Below are 16,048 nucleotides of genomic sequence, written 5' to 3'. Positions count from 1 at the left end.
TACATCAGTGTTACATTTTTTTTTTCTAAATTAGGACCTCTTTTATTCAACAAAATGTATACGGACAAGCATACCCATGCTCCCTTCGAAAGCAAATTTATTATTTTTATATGGCTTCAGTATATACCACTTCATCAGTATACTCATGTTTGTAAAATAATATTCACTAAAATTCCTTTAGCTTTATATTAGTACTAGCTGAAACGTCCGTTCTTTGCACGGAGAGAATAGACTTATATGCAATATTTGAACTTCTCTCCCTGGAATAGGCATTTGAATGAAAATGTAATGATAAAACTCCTTACATTCTTAGATATGTTCTTTAATCAAAATATCATGATAATAAACACCTAGCACGAGGAAGGTATTAATCTTGTTTCAAAATTCATTTAAAATTGTTCTATAATTTTTTCATGATGCGAACGCAAACAAAAAAGATAACGTCGCTTGCAGTACGGCGAAAATAATATAGAGAAACGCCCCCTTTCCTTCGACCTCTTAACGCTGGGACGTGTTCACTTATTTTTTAATAAGTTTATATACTGAGTTTCGCTTTCCTAAATTAATCGAAAGGAGATTACATGTTTCTGCGGAGATTGATTTTTCGGGCATTTCAATGCATACAATTAGGTAGTCAGAACTATAGTTAGTTTAATATCAATTATCATGGTTCACTGTAATTTAATATTAGGGGCCGCGGTGGCTCAGTGGTAGAACGTTCACCTCTGGTGCTTGGGGTTCTGGGCTCAAACCCCGCTCTTCCACCAAGTGAACTTTGTGGTTGACAAACACCGTGTGCGTGGGTTTTCTCGGGGTTCTCCCGTTTCCTCTCACTTTCTTCATTCCACCATTTCATTCATTTCTCATAATCACCGTCCCCTTTAGCCTAACCGTGGGACGTAAAACCCAAATATTTCTTTCTTTCTTTTGTAATTTAATATTGGTGTTCTGACAGGAAGCTTGTCAATCTTTCATTAGAATTTTACCACAGAATTTTTAACAAAAAGTTCTACTGATATTCTTGTAGTAATACTGGAATAAGTTATTAATGAAACTTCTAATTTTAGAATCTTCGCTATTACAATCTAAATTATATTTACTTATTTTTCAACAGGTGACATGAGTTGCTGTGACTATGCGTCTGCTCTTTGGGAATGTAAGAAGAAGCGTTTACCAGAAGTAAGTGGAATCAGTTTTGAATAAATATATTTCAAGTCAATGTGTATTTCAAATGCATAAAACTGTTTTGATCCAGAGTTTGGAGCTCTTACAAGTAGCTCTAAGTATAAGTATTACAACCCCCCCCCCCAGAAGTCCGTCCTGGATCCGCCCCTGATTTGATCTTTCCCTGTAGTTGCTCTTATGTCCAAAAGTTGTACACGTAGTGTTCAGCAGTGATGGTTAACCAGGGAAAAATACTTTTTATGTTAAAGAAAAAAAGAAAAAAAGAAAAAAAAGAAAAAGAAAAAAGAAAGAAAAAGTAACCAATGTTTAGAGCAGATTTCACACCCATATTGCATTCTTGAATGTTTACATTGTTTTGGCGATTGTCCTTCTGAAGTGTAATCGTACCCATAGTTCATCAATGGTTACGAATATATGCATAAAATCTATTGATTCCTTGATCAGTCTTAGTTATTCTTTAAAAGTTGCATTCTGAAACGTTTTTAGTCAAGCATCAGTTTCGCGGGTCATCTTCCAGGCTTTCACGAGTTAAACTTAGGTGTCCCCTTAGTAATAGTTGAAATTGATGAAGTTGACTCCCCTAAAGCAATTTTCGTGTCTATGTATTTCTGTCGCCTCTATATGCTTATTCAGCAAATTTTTAATTACCACCGTATTATTTTCGTTTTTAAAAAAATTTTAACAACAAATATCCTGACAATGCAAAACTGTCATAACGGAAAATGGGTACATATTACTTGCTTCAGAGCTAATGCTGCCATCTGTGAGTCATTGCGAGAAGTTCTTCAATATTACCTCGGAAAAGAAAAATAACACCCAGAAAAATGTGTTTGCATGAAAATTGTACTTTTTTTTTTTTTTTTAATGAATACGAATGTAATGAGTTAACATCAAGAATCATCTTTATCATTGTTGTTATTCTGCCACCACCGGAAGGAAAATTTGTTGCAAAATGTAAAGTTTTCAAGAACTACATAGTACAAAACAAGACTGTGTTACTTCAATACAATGGCTCTATATTGCCCGAATAGTGTTAAGGTTTGAAATAAGTCTAGTAGTACCTCAACTCCATCGCACTTTGAAGTAAAGTATTAAACTGGTAGTCGCTAAATCAACCATCGTACATGATGAGAGTAATATACTACTGGTGTTATCTTATATGCAGTGTGTCAGGCCCGTATCCACGAGGGGGGCTAGGGGGGCCGCGCCCCTCTAAATTTTGGCTGGCCCCTAAAAGTTTCACGGTAGGCTTGCAAATGAACTATAATATGGTGATTAAGTATAATATGATTGGGTCGGGCCCCCCCTAACTTCTACCGCCCCCCCCCTAAATTTTTGGGCTGGCTACGGGCCTGCAGTGTGTTACAAAAGTTTGTAACAATATTTTGGGAATAGATTCCTCACATCAAAATAAGAAAAATGTTCATATGGACCTGTTGTCGGAAGTGCATTGTTAGTAGTTATAGGATATCCAAAACGTGAAAAGATTAACTTTAAAGGTCCATAGTTTTACTAATATAGGACCGATTGTAGTCGGGTCATGACATCATTGAGGAACTAGTATGTGAACTATCCAAATATCTATCTTTCAGAACTTCCGGTACTTGCACAATCATTTTTAGAGGCTGTTTGGGAGTACTTGATCACTCTCCATCTTTCTCTCTAAAAATTGGTGGGCAAGTACTGGAACATTCTTAAATATGGATATTTGGATAGTTTACATACCAGTTCCTCAGTAAAGTATTGACCCGCCTACGATGGTCCCATAGGTTCATTTTTGAAACATCCTGTAAAGGTTAGTTGTTAAACACTACTAAAAAAGAAAGCATTTTCTGTTTTAGTAAACGGACATTACTATTATAAGGAATAACAGAGTGTGGCATGCATTATTTATAAATGGTTACAAATAACGAAATATACAGTGATCACAAAGTCTCGTTACTAAATATCGCGCATCCACATATTCATGAATGGTCGCATTGTATTAATGTGGGATCATAGCAGAGGGCAACTTTTTAGATAGTGTTACTATTCTTTACTATTTATTCCAGATTGTCTGTGTTTACACCATCGTTTTAATAACAGAGTATGAAAAAATGAAATGAAATCTGAGTGAGTTTTACGTCCCACGATTATGCCAGCAAGGCTAAAGGAGACGGTCATGGTGAGAGATGAGTGAAATGGTGGAATGAAGAAAGTGGGAGAAAATGGTAGAACCCAGAGAAAACCCACGAGCACGGTGTTTGTCCACGACAAAGTCCACATGGCACGAGCTGGGATCGAACGAGGAACACCAAGCACCGGAGGTGAACGCTCTACCACTGAGCCACCGCGCCGCCCCAACAGAGTATGATTCTCCTCCATGTACGATGTGAAGTTCTCCTCAATATTGTTGCCGTGATGGCAGTAAATGCACGCCGAACAGCATAATTAAGTTCGTCAACTGTCTCGTAACATGTGGCAGCAATCTTTTGCTTAATGAACCCCATAATGCATTGTCGCAAGATGACAGATAAGGACTCCGGAGTGGCCATTTCAAAGGTGCAGGCAAATGGACAGAACCACCTCCAATCCATTTATCAGGAAATAATACCTCATTGAGATACTCTCTAACGGCAACAACATAATGGGCTGGTGCCCCATCCTGCTGGAACCATACACGACTGAGCAGTTCCCGATATCTTGCAGATATGGAATAAACCAATCACGTAACATAGTGAGATTCGCAATGTGATTCACAGCACCGTCAAAGAAATATGGACTTACCAAGTGAGTTGCAGACATTGTAGCCCAGATCATGACATATAGTGGGTTGTGTTCAAGTTCTTCATAAAAATGTGAGCTTTCTTTACTCCAGAAGTAAACGTTTTTGCCTTTTGTACTGCAATATATTCCCACACTCGTCCAAGAAAAACATATTTCCCCTTGAAGGAAGAGTTGTAAAAACATTCAACATTCGCCCACAAGCCTGTTGAAGTTTCTGCACGTCACTATCAGTCAATTCATTTAGGAACGAAGATTTAAATGTCTTTACCTGCAAATCCTTCGTCATATGTTTTTGTAATGTCAAGTATGGAACACCCAGTTCCTATAACCGCTTATGAATTGACTTTGTTTTGGCGAACGTTCGACAGACGCTGCAGCCTTCAAACACGTTTCCAGTCGTGTTGATAGTCGTCCTGAGCGGGGCTTATCTTTTATCCAAGCAGTTGCAAAGAGCTATTTCTCCCGCCGTAAAACTATTGCTTTTGGAGGGGAAGGTTTATGAAACCTTACAATGAAATCATGCTGAATATCCCATATAGATTTTCCTGTATGGAGTCGTTCGTGAGTTCACGTGCTCATCACGATCCGTTCCTCCATGATGTAAGTGGATTCATCAGCCATGATCTAGATGTATATCAACATCTGCAACAATAAGAAACAACAGTTCATTAACATATGTGTAATACATTGGGTGTAAGAGGACTTCGTAATCACTTTATAGTCAGTGAAGAAGAGGAACGTGGTGAATATAGGGACAACAGATGGCAGCACCTCTCATGTAAGTGTTGCCAGAAAATTCATACGCTCACAAAACTATTTTCGTGAAAGATTACAGAAAAAAGCTACTTGGTATAAATGTCAAATAGAAAAAGCTTATTCGTTACTTGGTATAAATGTTAAATATACAACATAATTCTCTGTGCGCATAGCAAATAGAAAGATTTATTACAAATTCTTAATGACAGTTATTAGGTACTTAGGATATCCTTGGAAGACAATGTTAAATTACAATATAGTGTATCTACCTACACAGAATTTTGAGGTTGCGATGATAACTTTGCTAAGTTATTGTTCTTAGCAAATGAAAAACATCATTGAAAACTGTAATAAAGTACTTCATATTAGTATCGGAATGGAATGCATTCATCATGCTAGCTGAAATGTAACTACCAACGCGTAGTATCCTATAGAAAGTTCCCGTGGTACTGTTCTCTTTTCGTGCCGCGTTCTTCACCTAGTTTTGCGACACCGCTGCAATGTTATTTTTACACCCCTCAACACAATCTCTGTGTGAAATCGGTATCACCGAGCCTGTGTTAGCCACAACACTAGAGTGCAACATGAAACAATCCACAAATAATGTACTTTTTTTCTTTATTGAATGAATACTATATTCACTTTCTTGCATCAGAAGTTAATTTATGCTTATTTTGTTTCAGATTTGTAAGAAAAAGGAGTGAAAAATGAAGATTTTGGCGTATAAAGTAAGGTATGGTCATTAAATTTACGTTAAGTATAGTACACACGTTTGCAGTAATTGTTACGGCAGCTTTAAGAAGAAAATTTTCTTCATTAGGGTAGACGATACGATATAAATATGTAATTGCTAGTACTACTACAACTACTATATAATAATAATAATAATAATAATAATAATAATAATAATAATAATAATAATAATAATAATAATAATAATTTATTTGTTGTGCTAGGAGCAGGGATCAGTCAAAAATAACAGTAGGTCAGATTAATAACCAAATAAATTTATAAGAACTTCAAGAGTACGAAAATGTTCACTTCCTTTCTCACAATTTCGTACCAGTTAGATCAGGGATGCAAATAAGCACTCGCCGGGGACGAGTGGTTCATCGGTGCGGGCGAGTATTTAGTATCATACTGAAGGTAAGTAAATCATTTCTATTGTGGGGTGTGGGCTAATAGCTTTTTTCTTGGACGAGTAAAATTGTGTTGCTTATTTGCATCCCTGAGTTAGATATAAAGAAATTGAGATTTCTTACTAGATTACTTATATTAATATTATTAAAGATTTGAATTTACAGATTTCGATTTACCTTATAGTGCTATTTTCCCCCATAGTTTCCGGAGTATACGCAACAGACCTATTTGAAATCTTTTAAGTTTTATGTCCCACGCTTATGCCGACCAGGTTGAAGGAGACGGTGATGGTGAGTAATGAATGAAAATGGTGGAATGAAGAAAATGGGAGGAAACGGGAGGACCCCGACAAAACCCACGCACGCGGTGTTTGTCCACCACAAAGTTAGCTGGGTGAGACCTATTTAACTTGTTGACTTATGTCATTCTTTGTCTTATTCCGAATCTGAGAACCTTTATTAAAATGTTTTGAAATAGACATACAGCCTACATTTTTTTCTTTTTACTATTGCTTTAGTTATTTAATACTTGTCTATTTTTTAGTGTATCAAGGTTTAATATTACTTAAAAGCATTTAAATCGTATCCAGTTTTAAAGTATTTATTGGGCGTCTTTTGTATCTTTTCTATCTTTCTGTTACTGAGTTTCATACTACAGATCAGTGTTCGTAGATTGAGGGAAATTTCCTTAATATAGGGAAATTTCGTAGGTAGCTTTAGTAAAAAAAAGAAAAGGGAATTTTTTGACAAAACGTGAAAATCCACTTATTGACCAATATAAATTTGTATTATTATTATTATTATTATTATTATTTTTTGTTCAGAAATGAATCAATACACTAGCAATAGTTTGTGTTTTTTCAAAGTGGCATAATTTGCACCTATTGTGACAGGGTGTATTTATTTGTGTGTGCGTTTTTTTTGTAAAAAAGAAAAGGGAAGAAAAAAGTAAAAAAAAAGTAGAAGCAAAAAAACAATGAATAAAACAAATCTGGTTGGCACTTATGTGTTGTAGTTTGCGAAGAGCCTAATATAGCTAAATTAATCTTACATAACTTCTGTCATAGGAATTGAACACTGAACAAATTAGGAAAAATTTGATAAGAAAAAGGAACATTTTGTGCTAGTCTAGGGAAATTTTCTTAAGGAAGCCTACGAACACTGCTACAGATACAAACTATAGTAATAATAAATGTATAAGTTTCAGAAAAGCATGTATTAAAGTGCAATACGTATTTAGAATATAGTCTCTGTTAATAAATTTTTATGAATGCTGTGCAGTTCAACTTTAATAATAATAATAATAATAATAATAATAATAATAATAATAATAATAATAATAATAATAATAATAATAATAATAATAATAATAATAATAATAATAATGTTATCAAATTAAAATTCTGATGGAATTTCAATTTAAAACGAGTTCACAAAGGATTTGCTATGTTTGGTATGGACAGGCTTGTATCCAGGGAGAGTCTAGAGGGGCCGCCACACTAAATTTTTACTGGCCCCTCTAAAAATTTTCACGGTAGGCTTGCAAATGAACTATAATATGGTTAGATCGGGCCCTCCTAAATTCTACTGGGCCCCCTATATTTTTGGGCTGGCTACTGGCCTGGGTATGGAGTAATTTGCTTCTGTAGTACGAAAAAAATGGTCATTGACTTTGAGATATCGGTTAGAGTCCTTGAATTAGTACGCATTATCTTAAAGATAATGTTATTGTATTATATACGGTATGTACTGTAATAATCCATTCTTAGAGTCAGTATCCTATTTGAAGTCGTTGTTTCGACCGGAGATCAACTTACTTTCTAATAAATAATATCAATTCTAAGAATTTTCTAAGCGTTTCTTCGTTTCCTTCCATTATGTTCGTTTAACTAAGTTTTCCAACTAAGAATTTTATGGTGGACAAACACCGTGTGCATGGGTTTTCTCGGGGTTCTCCCGTTTCCTCCCATTTTCTTCATTCCACCATTTCATTCATTACTCATCATCACCGTCTCCTTTAGCCTAACGGGCATAACCGTGGGACGTAAAACTCAGATTTCATTTCATTTCTTTCCCCGGATTGTGTGCTCGCCGAGGGACGTCATCCCTCAAACGTGACGGGCTAAATGGCCACAGATGCCGAGAGCCCGGAAATCTAAATCCTAATCCTAAACCCTGTACCTAAATAACAATTATTCTTAAGCACAAAGGGTGTTCAATAAGCTTTGCTCAAATGGTTATAACATTGTTATTAGTAGCAACATAATGAAATTTTAGCTGAACATACTTTTGATCCTTTGGCTAGAAGACCATGTTACTCAATACAGCCTCCATCCGCTGTGACGCATTCTGTCCAACGTTCTTCCCATGCCTTAAATGTACTTTGGTAAAAAGAAGATGGCCGACTTTTACACCACTGTTTCACACAAGAAATGAGGGTCTTATCACTGTCAAATGCTTTTCCTCGCAAGTGGGTCTTCAGACGACCAAATAGGAAGAAATCTGAAGGACCCAAGTCCGGGTTATAGGGAGGCTGAGGGACGACTTCCCGTCCAATTTTCATGATTTTCTGCTGTGTCATCATGGCTGTGTGAGACTTGGCATTATCATGGTGGAGTTCGATGATCTTACGTTGTAGCTCCGGTCTCTTGGTCTAAAGAGCAAGTCGTACGTTATCCAGTGACAAACAATAACGCTTCTTGTTAATTCTGACATGTTCCAAGATATCTATGAAAATGATACCACACTGATCCCAGAAAAAGGAGCCATAATTTTCTGCGCTGATATGAAAAGGAATTTTTTAAAAAGAAAATCGCTGCAACCAACTTTGGGTACTGGCGTAGTCCAATATATGATCCTCATAAACCAGAAGCAATTTCCTGTGCATATGATGTCGCTGATTAATTATCAGTTTTGAACAGGAATTCCATTACTGACCATTGTCGGATCCTCATGTCTACTTCAGTGTTCATTTTGGTTTACCTTTAAACAATAGTAAATATAACAATTATTACAATTTTGAACCAAAAGAATCAAAACATGTTCACATAAAATTTCATTAACATATTCTAACTGACAAAAATATTATACCCATCTGTGCAGGCTTATTGAACGCTCTTTTGTAGTGCAAAATGACCATTGGATCCAAAAAGGACCTTTTAAATGAAACTATACTACTAGTGTTCTGTCTGTAGGTGAATCTTAAAAGAAGCACGTGGACACCATTTACAGGTAGTATTCGCGTAAAGGAGCATGTGTAGTGTCACCGTTAGGAAGAGACAAACACCAATGGATATATGTTTGTTAATAATGTATTTTGCTACATATTCAGTACAAAAATGAGAAAATTTCTTTTAGCAAAATTAAGACTGTCAATCATTATTGAAAAAGTACAAGAAACTTTTTAACAAGTTTTTAGAAAAAGTTTTTTTTTTGTTTCTCTAAAGAAAAAAAGCGTAAGACTTACAGATAAGGATGCCATTCTGTTCAGCTTGATCTAATCGATCGACTGATATAAATGGTGTGTTCAAAAAAAAAAAAAAGAAAAAGAAAAGAAAGAAAGAAAAAGAAAGAAATAAAGAAAAGAAAAGAAAAAAACCTTTACTGCTCATTGTACAACATTTTAAGTACTGTTTTCCTCAAAGTAGCCCCTCTACTGGCAATAAATCGTTCCTGCTGGAACACAGGTCTCTTTTTTGCTATGTCATGAACCTCCTCCATGGTTTGGAAACGACGTCTTTTCAAAGTGATTTTAAGTTTGGGAAACAGAAAAAAAAAGTGGTACTAGCTCCGAAGAATGAGGCACAATAGAAGTCTGATGTTTTACCAGATAACTGCGAATAAGATGCGAAGCGTAAGTAGGCACATTGCCACAGTGCACCATCCAAGTCTGGTTTTCCCACAATTCAGGCCTCTTCCTGTGCACAACATCCCTCAACCACACTAAAATGTCCTGGTACAACTGTTTATTTACCATCTGACCATGTGATACAAATTTTTGATGGATAATACCTTTCAAATCAAAAAACACAATGAAAATCACCTTGATCTTTGACCGACTTATGCGTGTTTTTTGGACGAAGAGACCCTGAATGAATTGAAAAGCAATTGAAATTTCTCTGTAAATGTTTTGCCAAATGTGTAGCAAAATTTCACACACGTACATTATTCTTCAAGCTTTTTCATTGTTATTGTACCATTAATCGGACGAAAGAAACCCTTGGCACGTGGTCATTTCAGCGGGTTTAGCTAACGGTCATAGCGTTATCCAGTGACAAACAATAACGCTTCTTGTTAATTCTGACATGTTCCAAGATATCTATGAAAATGATACCACACTGATCCCAGAAAAAGGAGCCATAATTTTCTGCGCTGATATGAAAAGGAATTTTTTAAAAAGAAAATCGCTGCAACCAACTTTGGGTACTGGCGTAGTCCAATATATGATCCTCATAAACCAGAAGCAATTTCCTGTGCATATGATGTCGCTGATTAATTATCAGTTTTGAACAGGAATTCCATTACTGACCATTGTCGGATCCTCATGTCTACTTCAGTGTTCATTTTGGTTTACCTTTAAACAATAGTAAATATAACAATTATTACAATTTTGAACCAAAAGAATCAAAACATGTTCACATAAAATTTCATTAACATATTCTAACTGACAAAAATATTATACCCATCTGTGCAGGCTTATTGAACGCTCTTTTGTAGTGCAAAATGACCATTGGATCCAAAAAGGACCTTTTAAATGAAACTATACTACTAGTGTTCTGTCTGTAGGTGAATCTTAAAAGAAGCACGTGGACACCATTTACAGGTAGTATTCGCGTAAAGGAGCATGTGTAGTGTCACCGTTAGGAAGAGACAAACACCAATGGATATATGTTTGTTAATAATGTATTTTGCTACATATTCAGTACAAAAATGAGAAAATTTCTTTTAGCAAAATTAAGACTGTCAATCATTATTGAAAAAGTACAAGAAACTTTTTAACAAGTTTTTAGAAAAAGTTTTTTTTTTTGTTTCTCTAAAGAAAAAAAGCGTAAGACTTACAGATAAGGATGCCATTCTGTTCAGCTTGATCTAATCGATCGACTGATATAAATGGTGTGTTCAAAAAAAAAAAAGAAAAGAAAGAAAGAAAGAAAAAGAAAGAAATAAAGAAAAGAAAAGAAAAAAACCTTTACTGCTCATTGTACAACATTTTAAGTACTGTTTTCCTCAAAGTAGCCCCCTCTACTGGCAATAAATCGTTCCTGCTGGAACACAGGTCTCTTTTTTGCTATGTCATGAACCTCCTCCATGGTTTGGAAACGACGTCTTTTCAAAGTGATTTTAAGTTTGGGAAACAGAAAAAAAAAAAGTGGTACTAGCTCCGAAGAATGAGGCACAATAGAAGTCTGATGTTTTACCAGATAACTGCGAATAAGATGCGAAGCGTAAGTAGGCACATTGCCACAGTGCACCATCCAAGTCTGGTTTTCCCACAATTCAGGCCTCTTCCTGTGCACAACATCCCTCAACCACACTAAAATGTCCTGGTACAACTGTTTATTTACCATCTGACCATGTGATACAAATTTTTGATGGATAATACCTTTCAAATCAAAAAACACAATGAAAATCACCTTGATCTTTGACCGACTTATGCGTGTTTTTTGGACGAAGAGACCCTGAATGAATTGAAAAGCAATTGAAATTTCTCTGTAAATGTTTTGCCAAATGTGTAGCAAAATTTCACACACGTACATTATTCTTCAAGCTTTTTCATTGTTATTGTACCATTAATCGGACGAAAGAAACCCTTGGCACGTGGTCATTTCAGCGGGTTTAGCTAACGGTCATAGCGTTATCCAGTGACAAACAATAACGCTTCTTGTTAATTCTGACATGTTCCAAGATATCTATGAAAATGATACCACACTGATCCCAGAAAAAGGAGCCATAATTTTCTGCGCTGATATGAAAAGGAATTTTTTAAAAAGAAAATCGCTGCAACCAACTTTGGGTACTGGCGTAGTCCAATATATGATCCTCATAAACCAGAAGCAATTTCCTGTGCATATGATGTCGCTGATTAATTATCAGTTTTGAACAGGAATTCCATTACTGACCATTGTCGGATCCTCATGTCTACTTCAGTGTTCATTTTGGTTTACCTTTAAACAATAGTAAATATAACAATTATTACAATTTTGAACCAAAAGAATCAAAACATGTTCACATAAAATTTCATTAACATATTCTAACTGACAAAAATATTATACCCATCTGTGCAGGCTTATTGAACGCTCTTTTGTAGTGCAAAATGACCATTGGATCCAAAAAGGACCTTTTAAATGAAACTATACTACTAGTGTTCTGTCTGTAGGTGAATCTTAAAAGAAGCACGTGGACACCATTTACAGGTAGTATTCGCGTAAAGGAGCATGTGTAGTGTCACCGTTAGGAAGAGACAAACACCAATGGATATATGTTTGTTAATAATGTATTTTGCTACATATTCAGTACAAAAATGAGAAAATTTCTTTTAGCAAAATTAAGACTGTCAATCATTATTGAAAAAGTACAAGAAACTTTTTAACAAGTTTTTAGAAAAAGTTTTTTTTTTTGTTTCTCTAAAGAAAAAAAAGCGTAAGACTTACAGATAAGGATGCCATTCTGTTCAGCTTGATCTAATCGATCGACTGATATAAATGGTGTGTTCAAAAAAAAAAAAAAAAAAAAAAAAAAGAAAAGAAAGAAAGAAAGAAAAAGAAAGAAATAAAGAAAAGAAAAGAAAAAAAACCTTTACTGCTCATTGTACAACATTTTAAGTACTGTTTTCCTCAAAGTAGCCCCTCTACTGGCAATAAATCGTTCCTGCTGGAACACAGGTCTCTTTTTTGCTATGTCATGAACCTCCTCCATGGTTTGGAAACGACGTCTTTTCAAAGTGATTTTAAGTTTGGGAAACAGAAAAAAAAAGTGGTACTAGCTCCGAAGAATGAGGCACAATAGAAGTCTGATGTTTTACCAGATAACTGCGAATAAGATGCGAAGCGTAAGTAGGCACATTGCCACAGTGCACCATCCAAGTCTGGTTTTCCCACAATTCAGGCCTCTTCCTGTGCACAACATCCCTCAACCACACTAAAATGTCCTGGTACAACTGTTTATTTACCATCTGACCATGTGATACAAATTTTTGATGGATAATACCTTTCAAATCAAAAAACACAATGAAAATCACCTTGATCTTTGACCGACTTATGCGTGTTTTTTGGACGAAGAGACCCTGAATGAATTGAAAAGCAATTGAAATTTCTCTGTAAATGTTTTGCCAAATGTGTAGCAAAATTTCACACACGTACATTATTCTTCAAGCTTTTTCATTGTTATTGTACCATTAATCGGACGAAAGAAACCCTTGGCACGTGGTCATTTCAGCGGGTTTAGCTAACGGTCATAGCGAAACGAGACAAATGCCAATTTGCTATCTAGATCTGACGCTAGGTGCGCTCATTAGCCGAAGCGCGCTCCCACTGTCGGTTGGCGTGCTATTTTAAAAGATCTATTTCTTTTTGAACACACCTTGTATGTCCTATGTCTAGACAACCTACCAGTTAAACAGAAATCAAAATTTTAAGAGTTAATAATAATTTTAGATTTTATTTCGATTACCATATTATTTACTGTCTTCTTACTAGCATCGTAATGAATAATGTAATAAGAGTATATTTCTATATCAGTTTCGCTTCAATAAGAAGCATTCTTCTTGTACAACATCAATTTTTAGGTTTATGAAGAAATTAGCTTTTCTCCATTTTCTCAAAAACTACGCATGAGGTTTTATGCTCTTGCATATCATTTTGTTCAGTTGTATATGTCTCGTCTTTCGACATAGAATTTATTTATTTATTTATTATATTTTCAGGTTGAGAACAACAAATATGGTGCCCATGATATCCCATCGCGTAATTACTACGTAAGCAGTAGATGAAGCTACGTTTAGGAAAAAACAGTTTAATAAAATAATTCTCTTTTGTGCTTATATTTCTTTGACCCTTGTACAGTATATTAACATCCTTTGTATAGTGATAATTCAACTTTGTGCTTTAAAATAACAATATGGAATAAATTTCACTGAAGCATTGCAAATCCTGTACCTTGTAATTTACTTAGGAATGGCATATAAGTTATGATTGTATCAATATTCCACTAAATTCCAATGAGTTGGAAATAAAATATTTATAAAAGCTCACGAATCTTAATTTCTTATGTTTGAAAGTTCGGATCGATGTGTCTGAATCATTATAACTACTCTAAAATATTTATTATCTGATGCATCACATGTTGTATACAGTGTCGCTTGGCACTAGCAGTTTTTCAGTGCTCAATTGACTAGAGTTTCAATACTTGATTCACGTAAACAATAAATGATGATATGGTTTATGACAAAAGATAGTTCGTAAATATTACGTTTGCAAATAAAGTAATTTTATAACAGGTTTAAAGCTGATCACTAGGGCCCGGATCTTTGAAAATATGCATGCACTCATTTTCGGATACGACCTAAAATATAACCTAAAAAACAAAGGAGTTTTGGTGATGCAAGAGTGGAGTCATATACCCAAGTCAAAATAAAGTTAAAAATGTTTATAATTGTATATTTTTCGTCTCCTCGTCTATAGATACGAACTGCACTATGTGGTAACGTCGCAGATAAAGAGCAAATCTACTAATCTATCAAACAGTTACCTCGATTCTTTTCAGTTAGCAGCTAAAGTCGATACATGTTCACACTAGCACCACCTATTAGCATAATAATCGATGAAACTGCTTGATGGATTCGTAGAGCAATGCTAATGGTTCTAAGTTAATCTGCGACATTGCCACATGGTGAAACTTTTGATTCCTTATAGTATGGTTGAAGAAGGCCCCTGAGGGTCTATACCATTATAGAATACAAGGTGTTTCAAAACAACCTAGAACGTTTGGGAGCTGATTCCTGACACCAAGATAAGACAAAAAGTTTAGACCAACCTGGGTGCACAAATGCTTCCTTCCGGAGTTATTGGCTGCCGAAAATGCGAAAAAATGGACTTTAAAGGTCCATAGCTCCAAAACTATGGAACCTACCGTAGTCGCGTCAAGACTTCACTTAGGAACTAATATGTGAGCTATCTAAACATACATGTTTCAGAATCCTAAAGTACTCATGCAACAATTTTTATGCAGGCAGTTCGGTTACGGACATATAATTTGAAGTACTCACCATCTACCTCAATAAAAATTGTTGCGGAAGTACTACAAGATTCTGAAAAATAGATATTTGGATAGGGCACATACTAGTTCCTTAATAAAGTCTTAACCCGACTGGGGTAAATTCCATTGTTTTGGAACTATGAATCTTTAAAGTTATTTATTATTATTATTATTATTATTATTATTATTATTATTATTATTATTATTATTATTATTATTATTATTATTATTATTATTATTATTATTTTGGTTTTTGGCAGGCTGTAACTCCGAAAGGAAGCATTTGTGTATCCAGGTTGGTCTGTACTTTTCATCTTATCTTGGTGTCAGGAATCACCTCCCAAACGTTGTCGGTGTTGTTTGAAACACCCTGTATTTTCGCTTTATTTTGACCTGAAGAATAGCTCTGCGTTGTCCGTAGGCGTCATTTTTAGAACACCGAGTATATACATATATATATAGTCATGGTCAAAAGTCTGAGCACACTAACACACTACTGATTTTTCAGAACTTAAAAAAAAAAATACATATACCCATACAAACTCCAGTTTGTTGGACTTGTTCTGGAAAATAAATATCATTGCTCATATAAAAAAAATTAAAATATATGGTCCTGTTTCCACAGAGACAAATTTAGTAGTATGTTCTAGTTCAATAAAATGCCGATCCTTACTTAGCCTGTTAAGAGCTTTACAAATTCCAGCTATTTTTTAAATTAATTTATTCAACTTTGCGAAGTTCTGCGACTCCAGTAAGAACCCTCGAAAGACCTTCAGTATTCGTTGGCATCTATTTATGAACTATCCTATGAAGTTCATCTTATAAGAGCTCGATGGGTGACAAAGCCGGTAACTATTCTACCTAGGTATTTGTTGAGTTGAATTTCAGTTTAGCGTCCCTTTTCAGCAGCGAGGCTATATGAGACGTGGACCTACTGATTAACGTGGAAT

The 16,048-nt window shown here is 35.2% G+C and overlaps 1 protein-coding gene across 1 annotated transcript in view; it reads left to right on the top strand.

Annotated features, from left to right (window-relative positions):
- LOC145685598 (uncharacterized) overlaps positions 1-14,088 on the top strand; it is a 39,519-nt gene extending 25,431 nt beyond the window's left edge. Inside the window, exons 5-7 of the mRNA XM_081757986.1 lie at positions 1,115-1,179; positions 5,391-5,440; positions 13,768-14,088. Of these exons, the coding sequence (XP_081614112.1) occupies positions 1,115-1,179; positions 5,391-5,411 (86 nt within the window). The 3' untranslated portion in view covers positions 5,412-5,440; positions 13,768-14,088. The remainder of the gene's footprint in view (positions 1-1,114; positions 1,180-5,390; positions 5,441-13,767) is intronic.
- Positions 14,089-16,048: the final 1,960 nt, after the last annotated feature.

This window comes from Thermobia domestica, chromosome 5, assembly GCF_964235325.1.
Source record: "Thermobia domestica chromosome 5, izTheDome1.hap1.1, whole genome shotgun sequence".
Classification (NCBI taxonomy): Eukaryota; Metazoa; Arthropoda; class Insecta; order Zygentoma; family Lepismatidae; genus Thermobia; species Thermobia domestica.
Note: the sequence above shows the minus strand (reverse complement) of the source record. Positions and strands in the feature narration are given on the sequence as shown.